Source organism: Triticum aestivum, chromosome 5A (genome assembly GCF_018294505.1).
Source record: "Triticum aestivum cultivar Chinese Spring chromosome 5A, IWGSC CS RefSeq v2.1, whole genome shotgun sequence".
NCBI lineage: Eukaryota > Viridiplantae > Streptophyta > Magnoliopsida > Poales > Poaceae > Triticum > Triticum aestivum.
The window spans coordinates 338,986,185-339,008,813 of NC_057806.1; the positions used below are offsets into that span (position 1 = coordinate 338,986,185).

The window sequence follows — 22,629 nt, forward strand, 5'->3', positions numbered from 1 at the left end:
TATTTTCAACCTAACCCACATTTGTAATTTACCATTTGAAAACTTTTATAGTTTGACTTGATTTTAAATTAGAATTTGAACAGGGTTTGAAACAACGTGAGTATACCAACAGTAAATGTGTGTGGTGACGTGGCCTCATTAGTAGAGGGTTACTGTAGCTTAATTATCTGGGCGTCACAGGTCCACTCTCCTCAAATACTTAGGATCAAAAAAAATTCTTAGTTTCTTGAATACCCAAAAAATCCAGGGAATGATCTTTAATAATGTCAGAGAAGCAGGTAGCCATTCCCTTCTTTCCTGCCCCTCTACGATTCCAAAATAGGCCATTTATGTTGGATTTTTCTTTTTAGGTCCCCCCTTTCTGGTAGCCTTACTAGGAGACACAGCAGGGCTTCCAGCTTTTCTCCACACATAGGTTCCATTTTTTGACTTCTAGTAGTGGGTCTAGCTATAATAACAGTAGGTTTTCTTTCTTTTTTTCTAGACCTCACCACCGTAAACTTTCCTTCTTCCTCATCATTCACATCCACCCATTCCATCCTCAAAGGTGTCCGGTCCCCTTTTCCATTGACCAATATAATTTTCTCCCCCCCCCCCCCCCCCCCCCGATCATAATGCTGCTCATTCGTATTGATACTCTCAGCATTTCTACATTTTTCAAGTTCCCTCAGAATATCAACACTGGTTAAATTAAATGATGTTTAAGGAACTTTAAAAATATTATGACTTTTTAAAACCATGAATTTTAGTGGCATTCATGAATTTAGAATATAATCATGGTTTGACAAATATTTGCAAAATAACAAAAAATTAAAATTAAAAAATATTCACAAACTTTAAAGGACTGTGAACTTAAAAATATCCACAAATTTAATCAATATTAACGAATTTGAAGAACTTTGAAATGTGTTTATATTTTTTAAAGTGCACAAATTTTAATAAGTGCTAATGAATTAAAACATGAAAAAATAAAAAAAAGTGAGGAAGAAATAAAACTAAACAACACTTACGTGTGTGGGGCCCTAGTGACCTCCACAACCCTCGAAGCACCACAACGCTTCAATTCGAGGGAGCTTAGTATCTCTATAGATGACACTGGTAGCTCTTAGTGAAGCCTTTGGCTTTCAGTTGATCTTCAGTCTCATGTTGCAATAGAACTTCCCACGGACGGTTGAAGCACTCGTCGGTGTAGAATCTGTCCAACCTTGCATATAGTAGTGGATCAAGTTGAACTCAATCAAGAAATGACCCGATTACTTCTTGGACCAAGCAAAGAACCTGGCATGTTGCTGCTTCATTTCAACCAGTATCTTCCTCATAGTTTGGGTTGTGGGGCCTCAGCATTAGGTCTGACAGAGGCATTCTCGATTGTTTTAATGTAGTACTAGTCAGAACGGGCGCTACCCAGAGGATCTCTGAACTGACCAACAAGTGGCGTATGATATGCTTTAGGAGCATGGGCACTTCGTGGAGGAGCAGAGGTGCTTGGACCAGCTTCCGTGGGAACTGATTTGCCTCGTTCGTTTGCATTTGCAGCAGGGGAAGATGGTGCACGAGCAGGTGCTTCAACATCCGACAGATAACTTTCATGAACAGTAGTTGCATGGAATTGTCTATGAGAGGGGCGCGCGGAGGCTTGATGTAGTTTAGACCTCTATGCAATAAATAGTCTGCTATTTGTCCGTCGCAAAAAAATTACAGTAGTCTACTATTTCTGGGTCACAAAAAACATACTTCCTATGGCTATGGAACATGCAAGAGATCCACACGTGAATGAATTGTCAGTTGCACGTCTAAACACAGGTATATGCAAACATAGGCACGGAATGGCCAGCCATAGATGGGAACGGGTTCAGGAGGCGCGCGCGTATATATATGTGGAGGGATCTAGGGGAGTCGGCCTAGCACTTGGCAGGGAGGGGAGGAGGAGCGAAAGAATCAAGGGGGGCGATGCCGGGGACGACGAGGACATGGCTGGTGGTCGCGACGGTGCTCGTGGCCGCCACGGTGGCGACGGCGAACGTGGAGACGGGTGAGTTGGGGGAGTACTATATGAAGCGCTCGCAGGAGGCCCGGTTCCGGCGAGGCGGCCCCCTCCATGACATCATCAGCGCCGCTCATCGCTACCACCAGAACCTCTTCAGTTCCAGGTACGTACCCGCGTGGCGTGCGTTTAGTTAGACAAGACACGTGGGTATATGGCAGCTAGGTTCCATTTTAATGGACGGATCGGTCGGGCGCATGCATGCAGGTACGGCTCAGGCCGGCGGTACCTCCTGGAGGAGGGAGAAGCAGCAGCCGGCGCGGAAGCCCCCGCCGACTCTACCGGCGATGCTACTCCTATCCACAATACGCTCAGGGATCACGAAATGATGGGCGCATAACTTATACTGATTGATTTCTTATTATTTGCGTGCGTACATGTATGTGTGTATCTGTTACTGCACAAGTTGTTGACCTTTTTTCTTCTTTTCCTTTTGCTATTATAGCTGCTTCTCTGCGGAACCAATATGGTCCACGCATCAAACCTCTGCAAAACATGTGTATAAATGTAAGCACTGATTATTTCGTAACCTTTTTTTAACACAGTTTGTAACTGCTTTCTGGCGGGAGATTAATTTGTAACTAAGTAGTAATGTAATCATATTTTGTACGGAAATCAGTTGGTGCTCCAAACAAAAATATTTTCAAAGTGTGAGAAAATTCCAAACAAAAATTTGGCGCATACATCTCGACATTATGTGTGTACATGTAAAGGTTCGGAGAATACCAACATTTTATGTGCCTTGTGCAAAAAAGACAAAAGAATGATTTGTGAAAAGCATTTTTTAACACCGGATTTTATCTTTTTCACATGTAACACATAAGTTGCCGGTTTTCCGCGAAATGACTTTGTGAGTATGTACAATATCGAGATGTACGCGCCAAGTTTTTGTCCGGAATTTTTTGATATTTTAATATATATTTAAAACACATTTTAAAAACCAGGAGCGCGCGCTCCCATGTGCCGAAATGCCATTCTCTACACAGTATCCTTATAAAAAGTTATACACACACATGCCCCACCTCTACTGATGTATGTACACGCGACGCCATGCCAAAGTTATATAGGACCATACAAGATGTAATCTGCTTATTATGGGCATGTCATACCATTACGTTAACACTTAGCAGCGGCACACTATATGTTTTATGTGTACTATACTACACCTTCATAAAATGCATGTATGCTACATGTTCGCCACTAATGTATTTTTCTTTTGGTTCTTATTGGGCAGCAAATAAGCCCCTACATGATTTGCACCCAATTTTGTTTGTCTATGAGATTATTGTTTCTAAAGTTATCCTTTTTCTGGACAAAGCGAATATATTTATATCAACAAGATGTTAGTTGCACCGACACCAACACAATCTCAAGAATTATTCAAGACATCAAGAATGCCCACAACCAAATTAATATACAAAAAAAAAATGACCAACGAAACCACTGCAGCAAACAAGAGCAATAACCATCAATTATGGCAACCCAGGCAACAAGATAGGTCCTCCAACAACGACGCATCTAGAATGGTAACGACTCATAAGCACCGCATTGCTGGACCCAACCACTCAGGTCAGATCATGGTTTTTCACCCTGGAGAAAAGTCTAGGTAAACTCCATGCAGGTCCTTCAACGATGGAATGCCATGTCAATGACGGCATCACCAGGCTGAATTAATGAAGGTCGGACCTAGAGTTTTCATCCCTGGAACTCGCCCTACACTCAAAGATGTGTCGCCATATGCCATCTTGGGCCATGTCGAGCACTCCAAACCTCTGCGCTCGAGCAAGACATCCAATCACCGAACTGTGCTACCGTGAACCTCCAATATGGAGGCTAAAACCCACCAACATTGCACCCCATAGAGACGGTTAGCAGCCTGGGGCCGCGCCCTTGAGATAAATATTACCGATGCACACGCAACCACGCCAATCGCAGATCGCCTCCATACAGAGACTGGTAAGATGTGTTTGTCGTCACGTCGAGAAACGGGAACAAGTAAAATTCATGGTTGCCGCGCACGAAACTAAAACGCTACGGTGTAAATCAGGTTTCTCAAATCATAAGTACTCGAGGAAGCCCTTCGAAAAAGGACAAGAGAGATTTACCACAGCCTGTCATCAAAGTACCCCAAAATGAAATGGAGAGCCAATTGGGACCTAGCACAAGTATGAAAAAATCAGTGCACAAAATTCTGGACTTAAACTTTTCCATAGAGAAAACACCCAGCGGAGATATGTGCGCACACATCTGTCTCAAAAAACTAAAGGATCTTGCTCCTAAAATGGGATGTGGTATAATCGCCTGAGCGATTTCCTTCATCGGAAAGGCTACATGAGCAATGAAAATTGTCCATGTGTTTTTATACGACGATCCGATGGATTCTGTATAGTCTCCGTGTACGTGGATAATTTAAACATAATCGGTACACTTGAGGATATTGAGAAAGGGAGTTCCTTCGGAATTCAAGATGAAGGATTTGGTTAAAACCAAGTTATGTCTAGGTTTGCAACTTAAACATTCCCCTGACAGGATTTTAGTGCACCAATCGACCTACACCTAGAAGGTGTTGGAAAGATTTGGATTTGAGAAGGCATATCCTTCTGAGACCCCGAAGATCGGGAGATCTTTATAGCAAAACAAGGACCCATTCAGGCCTAAGGAAGAGGGGAGCAAATTCTGTGACCTGAATTTTCCTACGGTCCTACCTAAGTGCAGTTGGAACACTCATGTATCTCGCAAATTATACATGGACGGACGTCGCATTCACCGTCAATTTGCTTGCTAAGTACAATTCTGAGTCTACCAAGAGACATTGAAAAGGCGTCAAGGACATCTTCCGTTACCTGGAAGGGACCAAAGATCTTGGTCTATTTTATAGAAGGATTCAAGACATGTCGCTTATAGGCTATGCCGATGTTGGGTACCTGTCGGACCCGCATACTTCTAAGTCACATAGTGTATATGTTTTCCTTTGTGGTGGAACTGCATTTTCTGAAAATCAGCCAAGCAAAATCTTGTATCGACTTCCACCAATCACTCAAAAATCATAGCACTATACGAAGCATTATGAGAGTGTGTAAGGATTTGACAGATGATCGGCCACATAAACATGTGGGTTGAACACCATACAAACCCCTACAATTATCTATGAAGATAATGTTGCTTGTGTTGTTATGTGAAGAATAACCTTACAGGCATATTAATCTTAAGTTCTTTTATGCACATGAGCTGCAAAAGGTGAACGAGGTAAGAATTTTGCATACTAAGTCTTGTAACAATAATGCTAATTTGTTCACTCAATCATTATCGGCATCATCCTTCAAGAGATGTGTGTGTGGAACCGGTATGATAAGACTTAGGAAGATGCAAAGTTCAAGGGGAGAAACTTCACAAACTCATCGTTAAAATCATGGTAGATCTGGGAGATGGTTAAACAGACAAAAAAAGTCTACGGAACTTGAGATTTGATGAGCTATGTACAATAAATAACTGTTAGCTGAAGTGCAGAGGACAACTGTAAGTTGTAAGCGCTTAGCGCTGTACAGTTACAAACGTTCAACAGATTGGCCACAGCTACATTACACCCTCTTTTGAGCGTAAAGTAATAGCTGGCAGCCATCGTCAGCTACTGCCACTACGCTTGATTTGGCATCAACAGCAACACAGGAAACTCGAGCACCTGATTGTACAAGTTGGGAAGATGAGCATGTTATTTAATGAACAGGCAACCTTGTAGCATTGAACAGATATAAACCATTTAATCAACAGAAAAGGTTGAGAACAAGCATAAGTACATTTTAGCTACTGACCTTGCACATTGAACTATATTTTACAACACTATTAGAAGCTTAGTTATTAATGTGGAACCAAAAGAGAATGGCACTGAAATATATCTTACGTGGTATGTAAAGACACCCTATTGTTCACTCAAGATAGTGCAGCAAACGCTCATTGTCTCACTCGTCTATAAACAGATTAACATATATTTTGCATTCCAACTAGTAAAAGACCTTTTAGACAAGTCCAGCTAGTTAACTATTAGCACAGATAGTGGATGTATAATCCCACTACCTGGGTTCAAATCGCATGAATTTGGGTTCCAATTTATGTCATCAGGGCTTCACGACATTTTTCCTTCAAAAAACTAATAGCAGCACATTTTTAAGAAGATATAGTCTCACGTCACTTACAATTGAAGCACTGTGTGCTGGTAAGCTTTCTCCCAGAAGATAATTCCCACATATAGAAGAAACCTCCATGTGTTCCAGCAAATCCATGATTACCACAGGCATCTACAGAAGTAGCCCTGACAAGCAAAATGTGTATCATAAGACACTGAGGATAATTCAGGGTATGCATGCACCTAGGAAACAGTACTCCAGTTGGCCTGCCTTGGCCTGTACAAAATCTAGGCGGGAACTCTTTGCGGGCTGAGTACAAGTAATACATTGTATGCCATTGAACATGAGATCAAAGATTAATGATTCATCAAGATATACTCTTCTTTGTGGTTTAACCCTATCTTTTTGAGGAACTAGTCAACAACTCCATGAATTAGTTTCCTCATGGTATTAAGGTCACAATGCGCGATGACGCTGAAATAGGTATGACTATCGTGTCCACTTGAGCGTAGCACCAGATTACATCTATGAACTTTGCCAGTATTTCTGTAATGTCATCTAATGCATTTTTATGTGATTTTCACCAAGGGAGCACATGAGCAACCCCGGATACATATATATCATGTATATATATCCATGATTGGATACCCTAGGGAGCCTTCAGACGTAAGATGGTACCTACTCAAACCCGTAGACAAGATGCAGTAATCAAAACATAACGTTCTATACTATACATGGAGAAGTGAGCATACCTTGGATCAAAAATATTTCCCATTAAAACTTTATTGTTTGCCAGCAGAGCTAGCCTCCATCGAGCATTGTGTTCTTTTGCTTGAAGGTCATGTTGGTACTCAGCTACTGAAGCAGAAGATACCATAATCCAAACCGCTATATCTTTTCCTGATAACATCAGACTGGACTCACCATCATCTTTTTCTGACATCTCACTCACTGTGATCTCTTGTAACCTTCTCTCTATGTCATCAACTGAAGAATGAACGACATCCTCCTGTAAACTACAGAGGCCTAGAGGAAGAATCTGGAAGACGATGTTCCCTGGAGCTGCAAAAGTTGACAAAAGTGTTCGCTTGGAGATGTCCCTAAGAAAATTGTTGACTCCCTCAAATCAGATGTTTACTAAGAGAATACATAAAAGTAGTAGACCAGCTAAACCACCATACTTAAAGTAAATCAAAATTCAGATAGGAAGATGCACTGGCTGACATCACACACAAACATTGATAACGAGCATCCGTTCGCCAGTAGCTTTTTATGCACAGAAAGTATATGAGCTGGCAAAAAAAGTGTTATGCTTATGCAATAGATATGGATTTTTCATTAACTTTAACACATAGGTTTTATGGAAGTATTTCTAAAATGTTAATTTTCAAAATATCATTTTACCGAAAAAGGCTTTCGCCCCGCTTTATATATAAAGCAATGATCAACCACAGCCCAAATACAAACGCATCCCACGACAACACACGCACACACCCAAGGCGGGATACATAGGCGCTGAGCGCAACAACAACACCCCTAACATTACAAGAGCTATCGGGGTCCTCCACCGTGAACACACCACCGCGAAGAGATGAAGCTGTTAAACATACATGACAGGCGCATATCTACATGACAGGCGCATCTTAGGAGATGGTTAGGTTGTTAGAGTATAATGTTTATCTCATGTAACTTCTTATCTCTATCTCCTTTCTTGATCTCCAAGTATGTAATCTCAACCGAATGTATGCGCTGTTATGGGAGGTGCGCCCCATTTATATAACATGAAGCCGTCGGCCTGAGAAGGCAAGACGTTCCGCTAGTTCGCACTTGGTAATCAGAGCCCCGTCTCTTCCCATCTACTGAGATCCCATCTACACGAGCCTAGCCATGTCTTCTCCTCCTCCGGCGCTTCCCAGACTACCCTCAATGGGCAGGTCACCGAGAAGCTAACACGCACGAACTACGTGCTCTGGCGCACGCAGGTCACTCCTCACCTGCGCGGCGCCGGCGTCTTCGGCTACGTCGACGGCACCACACCGGAGCCAGCCAGGCTTCACGTCACCAAGGACAAGGATGGCAAAGAAGGCGCTGAGCCCAACCCTCTCCACCCAATCTGGGTCCGAGAGGACCAGCAGGTGTTGAGCTACTTGCTCAGCACCCTCTCCAAGGAGGTACTCATCGCGGTGACCACAGTCACCACGGCGCACGCGCTCTGGACAGCGTTGGCAGGTATGTTTTCCTCGCAGTCCATGAGCCATGTGAACAACATTAGGACGGCGCTCATCAACGCGCAGAAGGGCAACCAGACGGTTGCCGCCTACTTCGCCTCTCTCCATGGCCTTGCCGACGAGCTTGCCGCTGCGGAGAAGGCCATCCAAGACGACGAGCTCATCTCCTACATCATCCACGGCCTCGACGTCGACTACCAGCCCCTCGTCTCCGCCCTCGACGCACGCGTCACGCCGGTCCCCCTCGACGAGCTCTACGCCATGCTCAGCAACTTCGACCAGCGCATGGCCCAGTTCAATCACTCGAGCAGCGGCGGCTTCCGCTCCTCTGCCAACGCCGCGATGCGTGGCCGTGGTGGTGGATCACATGGTCGTGGCTCTTCTCGCGCCAAGGGGCAATCTGGAGGATACGGTGGTGGCGGCAACAGCGGCGGCGGCAACGGCCGCTCTGGTGCATCCCACGGTCGTCATGGCGGCGGTCCAACTCGGGCCCGACCAGAGATGCCTCGCTGCCAAATTTGTGGTAAGCCAGGGCACACCGCGAAGGATTGCTGGTACCGTTATGATGAAGATGACGATGACTCCCAAGATGAAGAAAAAGTGGCTGCTGCGGCTGATGGATCCTACGGCATCGACACAAATTAGTACGTTGATAGCGGCGCCACCAATCACATCACCAATGAGCTTGAGAAGGTCACCATGAAAGAAAAGTGTCGTGGCAAAGATCACATCCACACGGCAAATGGAGAAGGTATGCAGATTTGTCACATTGGTCATTCTATTTTTCGTACCCCTCACCGTTCAATTCATCTCAAGAAAATTTTGCATGTCCCTAGTGCTGCTAAAAGCCTCCTCTCCGTTCATAGAATTGCCCTTGATAATCGTATTTTCCTCGAATTTCATCCATATTTCTTTTTGATCAAGGACCAGGCCACGAAGAAGGTTCTCTATCGAGGTAGATGTGTTCGAGGGCTTTACCCATTGATTCCGGAGCTTAGGAGACTCAATAAACAAGCCAATGGTGTTGTCAAAGTCTCGTCAACACGGTGGCACGATCGATTAGGGCATGCTGCTTTTTCTTTAGTTGAAAGATTGCTTAGGAAAAATAAACTCTCATTTGTTGGTGAGCGAAATGTCGAAACTATTTGTGATTCCTGTCAATGTGCTAAAAGTCATCAATTACCTTATCCAATATCTACTAGTGTTTCTACCAAACCACTTCAATTAATCTTCTCTGATGTGTGGGGTCCTGCTCCCACTTCTGTTGGTAGACATGAGTATTATGTGAGCTTCATAGATGACTATAGCAAGTTTGTATGGATTTACCTCCTCAAAAAGAGATCCGATGTCTTTCAAGTTTTTCAAAACTTTCAAGCCTTGGTTGAACGAAAATTTGATAGCAAAATTATTGCAGTCCAATCGAACTGGGGGGGGGGGAGTATGAAAAACTAAACTCCTTCCAAACACTTGGCATATCACACCATGTATCATGCCCTCATGCCCATCAACAGAATGGCTCTGCTAGCATGGACGCATAGTTGAGGTCGGGCTAGCTCTCCTGGCAGGGGCCTCCATGCCCCTCAAGTTTTGGGATGAGGCTTTTCTTACCGTTGTCCACATCATTAATATGCTCCCTAGTCGAGTCATCAACAATGAAACTCCGGTAGAAAGACTTCTTCACACAAAACCAGACTATAAATCTCTTCGTGTGTTTGGGTGTGCTTGTTGGCCCAATCTTCGCCCATACAATAAAAGAAAACTCATGCTTAGCTCAAAGCAATGTGCTTTTCTAGGGTATAGCCCTCACCACAAAGGTGTCAAGTGTTTAGATATATCCACTGGCCGTGTCTATATATCTCGTGACGTCGTTTTTGACGAAACAAAATTTCCATTCGCCACCCTACATCCAAACGCCGGTGCTCGCCTCCGAGAAGAAATTCTCCTCCTGCCCACTCATCTCACCACCTTTGATCAAGAGGGTTCGAATTATGATGATCAACTGTTGACTAATCCTGCTACTAATGGTGTGCATGAGTTTTCTGATGATGTTACAGGAGATAACAGTGAAAACAATGGAGAAATCAGTGAAAAAAACGCGCCGGCAGCTCAATATCACATGTGTCCGCATCCAGGAGGCAAATCCTCCTCGGGATCGGCTCCACAGCCGCAGTTCAGTCGATCCCCCTCGAGATCCGCGCTGGCAGATGCGCCAGCGACAGCGCTGCTGTCCCCAGCCCAGCGCACGCCACGCGTCACGCCTCAACTGGTGGCGGCCCGAGCTTCTCTCCGCGCCAACCCTCGTCCGGCACGTGGCAGCCCGCGGCTCGTCAGGACGGCGCGCGATTCCGTGACCAGCCAGTCACGTACAAGCGGCGCGACCCGACTCGCCAGTCTGACACGGGGCCCGGGCCTGCTATGGGATCTGGCACGGACTACGCGCGCGTCCACGCACCTGACTGGCGCCCAACCCGAGGCGGATACGCCATCATCCACCAATGATGAGGCCCCGGGATCTTCTACGCCAACTGAAGATGCTGCACCTGATCAAACTGCCATAGAAGATCCGACGGGAGCAGATTCTGCTACAGGAGCTTCTGCTCCGGGATTCTCTGTGGCTAGGGATCCCGCTGTTGCACCGTCACGACGTACACGACTACAGCATGGGGTAATACATCCCGTTAATTATAAACACATAACCAAATATGGTATGGTTTGTTCTACAGGTGAACCACAGACGCTTGAGGAAGCACTTGGTGATGAAAGGTGGAAAAATGCTATGAACAAAGAATACATGGCACTCAAGAAAAATAAAACTTGGCATTTAGTTCCCCCACAGCAAGGTAAAAATTTAATTGATTACAAGTGGGTATTCAGAATCAAAAGGAAATCTGATGGAACTATTGATCGCTACAAAGCTAGGCTCATTGCAAAGGGTTTTAAACAACGGTATGGCATAGATTACGAGGACACATTTCGTCCAGTTGTTAAAGCTGCCACTATCCGTCTTGTTTTGTCTATCGTTGTTTCCAGGGGATGGAGTCTCAGGCAACTTGATGTTCAGAACGCGTTTCTTCATGGTGTTCTGGAAGAGGAGGTATATATGAAACAACCTCCTGGGTTTATAAGTAAAAGTGCACCCTCTCATGTCTGCAAGTTGGACAAAGCACTTTATGGTTTGAAACAGGCACCAAGAGCATGGTACTCCCGTCTGTGTCACAAAATGCAAACACTTGGTTTTGTTCCTTCAAAGTCTGACACCTCTCTGTTCATCTACAGCAAGTCCAATACATGCATATTTGTCCTAATATATGTTGATGATATTATTGTGACAAGCTCATCTGATGAAGCTATCACAGGACTGTTAAAAGATTTGAGTGCAGATTTTGCCTTGAAAGATCTTCGAGACTTGCATTATTTTCTTGGGATTGAAGTAAAGAGGCACAAGGATGGACTTCATCTCTCCCAAGAAAAGTATGTAGTTGACTTGGTAAGAAAAGCTGGTCTACAAGGTTGTAAACCTACACCTACTCCACTATCCAGCTCAGAAAAATTATCTCACACAAGGAACTCTCTTGACTCAAGAGGACAGCACAAAATACAGAAGCTTGGTAGGAGCTCTTCAATACCTTACTCTTACTAGGCCTGATATTTCTTTTGCTGTCAACAAAGTATGTCAGTTCCTTCATGCACCTACAACTGTTCATCTCACTGCTGCCAAACAGATAGTTAGATATGTCAAAAACACATTAAGCATGGGTCTTAATTTCAGCAAGTCATCCTCTACACTTGTCAATGCATTCTCTGATTCTGATTGGGCAGGCTGTCTTGATGATAGACGCTCTACTAGTGGTTTTGCTGTTTTCTTTGGACCCAACTTAATTTCATGGTGTGCTCGCAAGCAAGCTACAGTCTCCAGATCTAGTACAGAGGCAGAATATAAGGCTTTGGCAAATGCCACAGCTGAAATCATATGGGTTCAATCCATGCTCAAGGAACTTGGTATAAAGAGTAAACAAGCTCCATGTTTGTGGTGTGATAACCTTGGTGCCACCTATCTTTCAGCTAACCCAGTGTTTCATGCAAGGACCAAACACATTGAGATAGATTTTCATTTTGTCAGAGAAAGGGTGGCTCACAAACAACTTGACATTCGTTTTGTGCATTCCAGTGATCAAATTGCAGATGGATTCACAAAGGCATTGCCTGTCAAGAGCTTTGAAAACTTCAAGTATAATCTCAACTTAATGGAGTTGTGATTAAGGGAGGGTGTTAAACATACATGACAGGCGCATCTTAGGAGATGGTTAGGTTGTTGAGTATAATGTTTATCTCATGTAACTTCTTATCTCTATCTCCTTTCTTGATCTCCAAGTATGTAATCTCAACCGAATGTATGCGCTGTTATGGGAGGTGCGCCCCATCTATATAACATGAAGCCGTCGGCCCGAGAAGGCAAGACGTTCCGCTAGTTCGCACAGAAGCCGCATATGACGAACCGTGTGCTCCAAGGCGGTGCCTTCAAGAAGGTTACGACGCTAACGCGCCGCCACCGCCCGACCCGAGGATCAGAGTTTCCCCTGGAGCAACACGATGATCGATGAGAGCCACAACGACGCCTTCAAGGGAACGCGCTACGCCGCCGCCGGTCCGTCCGAAGATAGAACAGGTTTTCACCCTGGCCAACACTCACCGCCACCGAACGCCACACCCCAGCCACCATGCCGCCCACACGGCCATGGTCACCGGACAGCACAAAGCCACGGGCTCTGCCCATGAGCATCGCGCTACCACCACCAGGGCCGCCGCCCCGGCATCCAAGACCTTGACACCATCTCACCCAAGACCCGTCGCTACCCCAACCAAAGAGACGAATGGAAAGGCCTCGCCTTTCACACCCCTGGGCAGCCCCCAGCGCCGAGACCCAATAGGCCGGCCAAAATTGGCCTCCGGCGACCCGCCCTGCTGCACCGGGCGCGAGACGAGCTCGATTCTGCAGCCGGGCGCGAGATGAGCTCGGTCCTGCTGCCGGGCGCGAGACGAGCTCGGTCCTGCTGCCGGGCGCGAGACGAGCACTGGACCGCGGCTGGGAGAAGGCCAGCCCTTCAACGAGGGTAGTGCCCGGACGACGACGAGAGGGGTCGGAACCGAAACAGGCCGTTCACCGACGGCCCAACGCCAGAGATGTCCAACCGCCACTGTGAGCCACCCCAAACCACCGCTATGAGCCACCACCACGCCATGGCAGCCCAAATCCACGTCGAGACCCCAAGGGGAGCCCCGAACTGCCCTGCAACAGCAGAGGCGCGCCACCGAGGCCGCAGCCCGCCCCCGTGCCGCCACACTCCACCCCCCAAGCTGCTCCCGCCGCCAGCCAACAGCAGGAGGCCCCTCATCCTCGCCGGAGCACCAGCCAGCCAAGGCAATGTGCCCTCCGGCCCAAGCTGCCGCAGCCCGAGCCGGCCGACAAGGGGATCTGGGCCGGCGGCGACACCACCCGCAGCAGAGCCGTCCCCGCCAACTCCACCTCGCTGGCCGCCCAACCACCGCGCAGTCACCGCCGCTCCACCGGCAAGCCACCCCGCCCCGCGCGAGCGACGCGTCCTTGCCAAGCCGCCGCGCCCGCGCCGCGAGCAACAGGGGAGGGAGGCCAGAGGATCCCACCGCCGCCGACACCAACCGAGCTTCGCCCGGCGGCAATGAGGAGGAGAGGTGAGGAAGAGGAGCGGTCCGGCGGCGGCTAGGGTTCGCCCTGCCGCCCGCGGGAGCGGCTCGGGCGAGAGCGTTTTCGTTTCTTTGACCGTCGTTTTCCCAGTTTCTCGACTCTACCAAAAATATCATCTTTCACTTTAGACCACACACTAGTGCTGATTCGCCTATCAGGGAAAAGCCTATGATAATCCTAGCTGTCTCCTTCTAATCTACTTCTATAGCTCGTTGCTAGTTCCTACAGTTGCTGAATTCTCCAATATCCAATTTGTCTTTTGGATTTTGACCACTCAAAGAGCACTGGCTCTTGAACATGGGAGGCTTTCTAATGAGACGTTCACATAACGTTTTCTAATATAGTAGTACCAGTTGTTTTGCTTGTAAAAGTAGGGCGTACTATTGTATTTAGACTCGTTGAACCTTGAATTTGGCCCTCACTTGGCAACTGGTTCTTTAGTGTCTCACATAGAAGATACCGATGAAAGTTCATGCAAGAATAGTTGCATGGCACATCATCCAACCCCATAGTGACAAAATTAAGATAATGATGTCTATGTTAGAAAATCCGAGGTGCGGTCGATTATACAAGGACAAACACAAGCACGAGTAACGACATCTAGATTTGTTAACGAGATTCACCGAACATCGGCTACGTCCCCGGGCATGACTATGGGCGCTCCTCCCCATGTACTAAATCATATAGTACAACGACAGCAAGCCCACCAAGGTCATCCAACAGCGTCTCCGACCACCCGCCATGTCCGACCAGACCGCCCCTTTCGTGATCTCTGTCTAGCCTACCAGCTTTTGTCTGGTCTATTTTGGCTACCCTGCGGTAGCTTTATATAATAGGCCAAGGTTACACGGTTCGACTCAAGCACATAACCCTCCGCTAATTACAAGTCCAACTATAGCCTAACTCGTACGCATATATTCGACACATGTCCAACAGTCAAGAGGGAAGGATCGTAACTTACCACAAACAAAAGCCACCTGCGCCATCATGGCCAATAATGAGAGAGCTGCTTTTTGGCATTTTTCTAAGCTCCAGTATTGAGGGACCCACATTACCGGAACTAGAAATGACATACTCCTCAGAGATCACACTGTAAAACAGACACAATACTGTGATTAGTTGACATCCATCCAGAGTTAGTACAGCAATCTTCAAGTGTATATCTTAAGTCAGAAAGAGACATCCTGTGAATACAATGCATCTCTAATAGGAATGTCTAGCAAAAGGCAACATCAACATGAACTTAGTAACAACTAATGCATTGCAAATATACTGAAAGTATCGTAAGTATAAAAATACTTTGCAAGTATGAAAAAAGTGCAGCTGACAAAACATGTATTCATTTACTTGGGCATCTACAAGGCAGAAACAAAAACAGCAATGTCTTTGTTGTTCGTTCAGAACTACATAGGTCTCGTTAGCCATCAGGCAGCAAAAAATAAACTATCTGATTGATTTGTGCATTGAACCTATGTACTCGGGGTTGTGTTCGTCGTTCTGTTATTCTTCTGGTAACAGAACCTGACGTGGTACATATAATTGTCACAAAGTACGCTTATACAAAACCTCCGCATAGATGGTTTTTCTCTTTAAGTCGAAATTTGAGATAATATTAGAGTGCTTATTGGAACATTAGAGTTGTATTTCACAACTTTGGAGCACAAACACTTTCAAAAGGAAATATGCAACAGAACAACTTCAATTTATCATCAAATAGAATGAATTGTCTTTCAGTGAAGGAAGAGTAGTAGAACATAAAAAGAGCCAGTCAGATCTTTAGGCAACTTCTTTCTTGATGTTATACAGAACTCAATAAAATATTTCAGCATACATTGGTTTTTTATAAACATTTTAAAAGTTTTAACAAGTTCATAGGAATTTGGTGTGTTTATGTCTAGAAAGATCTAGCGCAAGTTCCTTATCATTTCAGAACGTTCACTCTCTTAGTACTTTGGTAGAGTACAAATAGATAATTACATAGCCGCTTATATGACAATGAAGTAGCCACAACTCTAATAGTATGGTGAGATATTATATACATATATTAGGAGCCCTATAACTGAAAACAGAATTGTAGTTGTTAATGAATGCAATGTTTTTCTTATACATGACTAATTTGCAACCAAATAAGTTGAGTAGTTTTCTTTGTTTTATGATGAATATAAGAAATTCATCTCAGAATGAACGTGATGCCTCCAACTTTCATATAACAAAAATGGGTTGATACGCATTAACCAGATAACTAAGCTTACAACAATATAACAAGGCAAACCTTTGTATAATAAAGAATAATGTGGCAGTCATTTGAACATTTAACAACACAAATAACACTGGAAATGTGTCACACCATGCAGGCCGTAAAATTTGGGAGAAAGGAAACATTTTAATGCTTATAAGCAATTGTACCTCCATCCAGTGACCATAATCCATACATGCAAGTTTCTGCTGTCTTCCGCTGCTACAACATAATTTGGCTCAGATATCAAAAAGCAAGACACTGTCCCAGAAGGCATCAATTTGGTCAACAGCGAGATGTAGCCCAAGTTAACAGATACAATTTTCAGAGAATTGTCACCGCACTGATCCACTTTACACAAGGAGCATGAACAATCAATGCTTTGCATCCTGTCAATAAGTTATGTGATTAGCATCAATATAAGGGCGTGTCAAACATTTCCTGCATGGCACAAAAGGATAAGATTACAACCTGCAACATGGTATCCGTATACTGCTAAGGAGGACAAGAAACTGCCCATCAGGTGTAAACTGTATCCCGGATCTTCCAAGTGTAGACTGAAGCAAAAGAAAAAGTATCATACAAATGAATATTATTTCTTAACTGACAAAAAGTTCTATACATAGAAAGCTCTTACATTCCCGGTAGAAGCCTGCTCCAATGAGGGTAGTAGAAGGGTAGTGTAACCGACAAAATTAGGTGGTTTCTCATGGTGATCATTAAGAGTGATGTCATATACGTAGAGAAATCTCTTACAGCTCTCTGAAGATCCACAAAGTACATAAATATGTAAGCTGCTACTGTCTTTGGTGTTCAGCATGATAGACAAGACGGGCATCGGGTGCAGGTAGCAGCCCATAAGTTCTAGATGATGATCTGATCCTCTTGCTGATGTTCCTGGGTGTTTGGATAGTAGACCATTCACATGATTAATGTTTGAAAGTGCATGAGAAACATCGTGTCCATTGCCCATGTTCTTGTCACCTGCCCTGTCTGTGGATATTGAAGAGCCATTGTTGCCTTCTTTTGGGTCCTTCAACTGCTGTTGGCGTTGCACTGGTTCAACATTGCTGTTACCATGATTGTAGTGCGCGGGGTGGGAACTATCATCCATGCCAAACTCTTCCTCTAGACAAGCAAGGAGCGAATCAGACAAAACATACTGACCTTTCTCATGATCATATACTACATCAGGAATATCCTTTCTATTGTGTACCTCAACCTGACTCTCAGAAAATTGAGCATGACTTTCCCTTGTGCTCTTTAACAACTTTAAGTTCTCGTTAGGTTCCTTAGAGCATGCATCATCAAACTCATGGTGAGCACCCGTAGGTTTGGATCTGCTGTCACCCCCAATCTGTCCATCATCCTCAAAACTATCTGCGACAACGGCTTTCATGTCGTCTGATTTAGAGATCTGTTCTTTCATGCAATCATCATTAGGACCGATGTCTTTAACCGCCTCACACAGAGGTTCCTTGTGTACATGTGTTTGAGAGCCATTCATATTCCCTTCACCAACACTTGTAGGCGAAGTGGCACCTGCTGAAGGCAAGAAACTGTTCAGAAGAACCATATATTTCTTGCACACTGGGAAAAATTATCGGTCAAATGTTGTGAAACTCGTAGGGTTTATTTCTGTAAGCTGCTTTGCCAAAGAAAGTTTCGCTTTTCCAAAAAAGGGATATTTCTTGATTATGATAAATCAAATTTCTACAGAAGATATACTTATCTTTTTGTAAAATGGGTCAATGGAACATATATTTCCTATAGAATGAACAATAATTACCTTTGCAACCATCAGCAGAGGGATTTTGAGCTGCAACACTTCTCGCTAAAACTGCATCTTCTTTCTTTTTTTGCTTAACCTTCCTTCTTCTGTAAGTTTTCTCCAGAAGGGGGATAGCTTGGGGAAGCAAAAATGTCATCATAGACCTAGCTACTTCCTTCTCTGCTGCTTCCAAGTCAGACTTTTCAGAGCCTAAATAAGAACTGGAAGATAAACCATCTTCCTGAGATGAATTTGGAACATAATCTCCCAAATTATCATTAACCAGAGTGCATTTTGAATCACAGGGTATTTCCTCCAGCAATGGAGGCATGCATATTGGAGTAGAAACAACAGACAACTGTGAGTTGCTTACAGGATCTCCCTTGAACATTGAAAAGTAAATGTCGTTATCAAATACTGGCCTTTCAACTATAAACTAGAGTCAAAATTCAGAGCTGCTAAAAGAATACGCAGGTAGACATCTAACCAGCAGCTAAAACATGACAGAGTTTAAGAACGTGATAATCAACATTTAAGTCCTTAATATCCTGGCTAGGGTACAGAATAATTTCTTCATTGTAAAACCAAGACATATTCCCATCCAGGCTATAAGTATAACAGCTATGATCCAAAAATTTGCCCTTCATTATTTTCATAAAAGGGTTATTGCCAGATGGCTATTCAGTGTGCAAAGCTCTGTAACTTCTTAAGATCAAATTAAAAAATATATGGCTTTCTAGAGCGCAATTCTAATTCCTGAAGCTAGAAAGAATTATTTTCATAAAAGGGATATTGCCAGATGGTATTCAGTGCGCAAAGCTCTGTAACTCCTTAAGATCAAATTAAAAAATATATGGCTTTCTAGAGCGCAATTCTAATTCCTGAAGCTAGAAAGAATTACCTCAAAGTCAGCTAATGCTAACCATTCAACGTCATACTCATGAAATAAAGTTTTCTGAAACAACAGAAAATTCAAACAAACTATGTGACACTAGTGGTCTATTTTTCTTTCTCGGTCAGTTCCTCTAACATTCGAACTCTATGGGATGAATAGGAGAGCTCCAACCATCCATTTCAGTGGATAATGTACGACATTTACTTTGTTGATGTAGAAGAGATTAAGTATATGATCTAGGTGGAGTATAGATAAAAAAGTTAAAAGCAAGCACCATATCTGATGGTGGACCACATCCTATGCAACGAACGATAGTTTCATCCACGGTAAGCTGTGATGTAGTTTATTTTGCAGTTGAACCAACAAATATAATGTCAAAAGTAGTCAAACATTAAGTATACTGCAAGGGGGAAATCCTAAAAAAATCAACATACCTTGTTGAAACTTTGACGAGCAGATTTATCCAACTCTACTGTGCTGTTATCAACTGAAGTCAACATATCCTGGTTGTGGGCTCTCTTAGCAGTACCTTCCTCCTGGATCGGGTTCATACTTCTTTTAGCAGTTACAACTGTCTTGTCCAAACAAACATGCTGCTCTTTGTGATCATCAGAAACATCAGCTGCAACCGTATCAGTTGACGGTGAAGCAGCACCATAAATTTTTGGAGAAGGCATGTCTATTCCAAATCCAGTCGAATCTACTAGAAGCTGACGAAGCAGTCTCTGAACAGATGCATTTTTGAACCCAAAAAGCTGCACAAGACAACAGCAAAGCTAAACATTTATAATCTGGCTATGGTAAACAGTGTTGAAGGCACTCAGTTATGGTCTATTGAAAAGTTTAACAAGAATCAAGAATAGCAATGGTCATGGTCTGCTTTATATTGATTCAGTGTAGGTTGCTGACTCATGTTGGAACAACTATCTGGATTCAAATGATATAACTCTGTGAACGTGACAGGGCCCTGGAGCTGTAGTACTCAATTGGTTGCACCAAAGTGGTTGTTACTTGTTTATCTGTCTACATAGTTCCTTTCTTGTCATACATCAAAAAAAAGTTATGCTTGTAGTCATACCAGTAGATTCTGATGTGAGTGATGGCAAACCATCTATAACTTGTTAAATGTCCATATATGGTTTTACAGAAAGTGTACAGGGGGATGGGCAATGCCCTCGGCCATGAGCTTCCTGGGAAAAGCGAACTAGGAAGGAACATTTTCATTGCAATGCACAGGTTCATGTAACTAAATAAATGGATATGAAGAGCATGCCTCGACACCGTCAATCTTCTGAGGGAAGCTCCCCAGCCTCTGCCAGTCCCTGACTTTGGCCCCTGTCTTCTTGTGGAAGTTCTTCCAAGCTATATCCGGTGTCTGGCCTGTCGCGCAATCTCCCTCGGTGGATGTGACCTGCAGATTGAGCCCATCACTGTTGATTTCGTTTGCAGTGGGTCACCATCCAGGCAGCAGAAGGTGGTAATCAGTGGTAGGAGTAGTACAGAAGATTGTGTTTGTTTGTGTGAACCTGGAATACAGGCCCTCTGGGTCCTTGCCGGATCTCCATGGCGTACGATATCCCGGAGAAATGGCGGACGGCGTGATAGCCCACTGGGTACGGGTACCGATCTTTGCCCTTGGGTGAGCAAACAAGGAGAGGTGAAGTGTTAGGGAGTACACCGACCATGGATTCCACATGTAAATTCAACTGACGAGACCTGAGAGAGCAAAGGGGAAGACGATGCCTCGATTGGGAATAGGACGCGAACCCTAGGGGAGGGAGGAAGAGGGACGGAGAGCAAACCCTTGAGCAGCTCCAGTACTTGCGCTCCCATTCGCCGCCGCGGTAAAGCGCCCCCGCCGATACCATCTCGATGAAGCGGTCCCCGTCAGCCTCCTTCGCCGCCATCTCCTCTCGTCTTCTTCGCTTCAGGCCGCAAAAAATGGCAGAGGGAGAGAGCGCGGGCGATGTGGTCAGTTTTGGTGGGGAATTTTGCGAAATGGCGGCAAGGCCTTTTGGCTGTGCGCGCGGCAAACGGAATGGCGCGCAAGAAATAAAAAATCGACTCCGCTGGGGATCGAACCCAGAATCTCTGGTTTCGTAGACCAGCGCCTTATCCATTGGGCCACGGAGTCCTTGTTGCCTAATTATCTTTTCAGGCCCACTATTTCGCAAGAATAGGTCGGGCAATCATATACCCCAATCATATATTTCTTCATGAACGTCCATGTTGTGGTGGGTTTGAAAAAAAAATATGAATATCTCTAACTACAACATGATACTCCCTTCGTTCCAAAATTTTTGTCTTAAATTTCTCTAAATACGGATGTGTCAAGTCACATTTTAGTATTAGATATATTCGTATCTAGACAAATCTAAGACAAGATTTTTGGGACGGAGGGAGTACTTGTGTAAAGGCAGTACATTTATCCATAAAAGCAAAGAGACAATCTTTATGGTTAGTTATACTTCTAGGTGGTAATTTATTGAACCAAGTTTTAGCATCACCTGCAAACAGCAGTGAAAAGGAAATAGCTTAAGCATGAAGTATTCGATGTTTCTATGCTTCTTAGAAAAGAGTGTCGGGGGGATGGTGTCGGATGTGGGGTTCCGGCAAACCCTTAAGGTTCGAACACTAGGGTGCGCGCGAAGTCTTTCCTTCCCACCAATCTACGTCCTAACTCACTAAGATCTAGACGAACTCGACCAACTCGCAACACAAAAAGTCACAAGATTTATACTGGTTCGGGCCACCGTTGTGGTGTAATACCCTACTCCAGTGTGGTGGTGGTGGATTGCCTCTAGGGCTGATGATGAACAGTACAAGGGAAGAACGGCCTCCTGAGGTTAAGGTGTTCTTGTGAGTAGGCTCTCGATCGGGTTGGATCAAGCCAGGATCTGATGCCTCTACTATGGTGGCTAGCTCTACTTATATAGTACCTGGTCCTCTTCCAAAATATCGAGCGAGAAGGGAGCCAACAATGGCGGGCTAATTCGAAGGGGGACAACTAGTACAAGCTATCCTGACAAAAGTGGTCTTCGCCTGCCAAAGGCTCTGGTGGTGACGTCGTCTTGGGCTCCACGATGACCTCCACCTTGCCGTCCTCCTGGTCTTGGTCTCGTTGCACCAATATAGCAACCTTTGTCTGATGCCTTGGTACTCCTCGCCTGCGCTAGCCTCCTTAGCATCAAAGAGGAAACGAGAATGCTGCGCACGCTGGCGCCCGCCTGGCGCGTGCCTGGTGCCGTGCGTCATGGCTCACGTCACGAGGGTCTCGTGAGGTTTGCCCCGCCTTGATATCTCCGCTCCTCGTGAGCCTGCCTGGCTAGGACACTCCCGAGGAGGCCTTGCGTCGTCCGCCTCGCGAGGGTCATGGATGCTTTGCTGGTGAAGATGGGTCATATGGCCTGTAGGCTCAGCCACGCCGCGGGCCGCAGGCAGGCAAGTCTTGGGACCCCCGTTCCCAAAACGCCGACAGTAGCCCCCGGGCCCAAGGTGCGCTCGGGCTTGGCTTCGCAGCGAAGCCAATGGCCAAGGTTCGGAGCACCGCGGGCCCCCAAAAGCCTATGGTCTCGATTGACGTGTGGCGGCTGATTGGACGTGGGCGTCTCC

General features: G+C 45.1%; 3 protein-coding genes and 1 non-coding gene across 4 annotated transcripts; 1 reads left to right on the top strand and 3 right to left on the bottom strand.

Annotated features, from left to right (window-relative positions):
- Positions 1-1,918: 1,918 nt before the first annotated feature.
- Positions 1,919-2,716, top strand: LOC123106893 (uncharacterized). The gene is made up of 2 exons (XM_044528931.1): positions 1,919-2,150; positions 2,252-2,716. The coding sequence occupies exons 1-2, from the start codon at positions 1,951-1,953 to the stop codon at positions 2,382-2,384; spliced, it is 333 nt and encodes a 110-aa protein (XP_044384866.1). The 5' UTR covers positions 1,919-1,950; the 3' UTR covers positions 2,385-2,716.
- A 2,714-nt stretch (positions 2,717-5,430) lies between these two features.
- LOC123103270 (uncharacterized) lies at positions 5,431-21,075 on the bottom strand. Its single transcript, XM_044524800.1, has 12 exons — positions 20,820-21,075; positions 20,544-20,651; positions 20,291-20,428; positions 19,452-19,772; positions 18,141-18,504; positions 16,989-17,893; positions 16,823-16,908; positions 16,522-16,740; positions 15,077-15,205; positions 6,918-7,265; positions 6,235-6,350; positions 5,431-5,723 (listed from the first exon to the last, which is right to left on the bottom strand). Exons 1-12 carry the CDS (start codon positions 20,922-20,924, stop codon positions 5,623-5,625), a joined length of 2,940 nt encoding a protein of 979 aa, XP_044380735.1. The 5' UTR covers positions 20,925-21,075; the 3' UTR covers positions 5,431-5,622.
- On the bottom strand, positions 7,115-15,057 carry LOC123103271 (uncharacterized). Its single transcript, XM_044524801.1, has 2 exons — positions 12,020-15,057; positions 7,115-7,227 (listed from the first exon to the last, which is right to left on the bottom strand). The coding sequence occupies exon 1, from the start codon at positions 14,229-14,231 to the stop codon at positions 13,227-13,229; it is 1,005 nt and encodes a 334-aa protein (XP_044380736.1). The 5' UTR covers positions 14,232-15,057; the 3' UTR covers positions 7,115-7,227; positions 12,020-13,226.
- A 3-nt stretch (positions 21,076-21,078) lies between the features above and the next one.
- On the bottom strand, positions 21,079-21,151 carry TRNAR-ACG (transfer RNA arginine (anticodon ACG)). The gene has a single exon. It is a non-coding gene; the product is annotated as a tRNA-Arg (tRNA).
- Between the last annotated feature and the right edge of the window lie 1,478 nt (positions 21,152-22,629).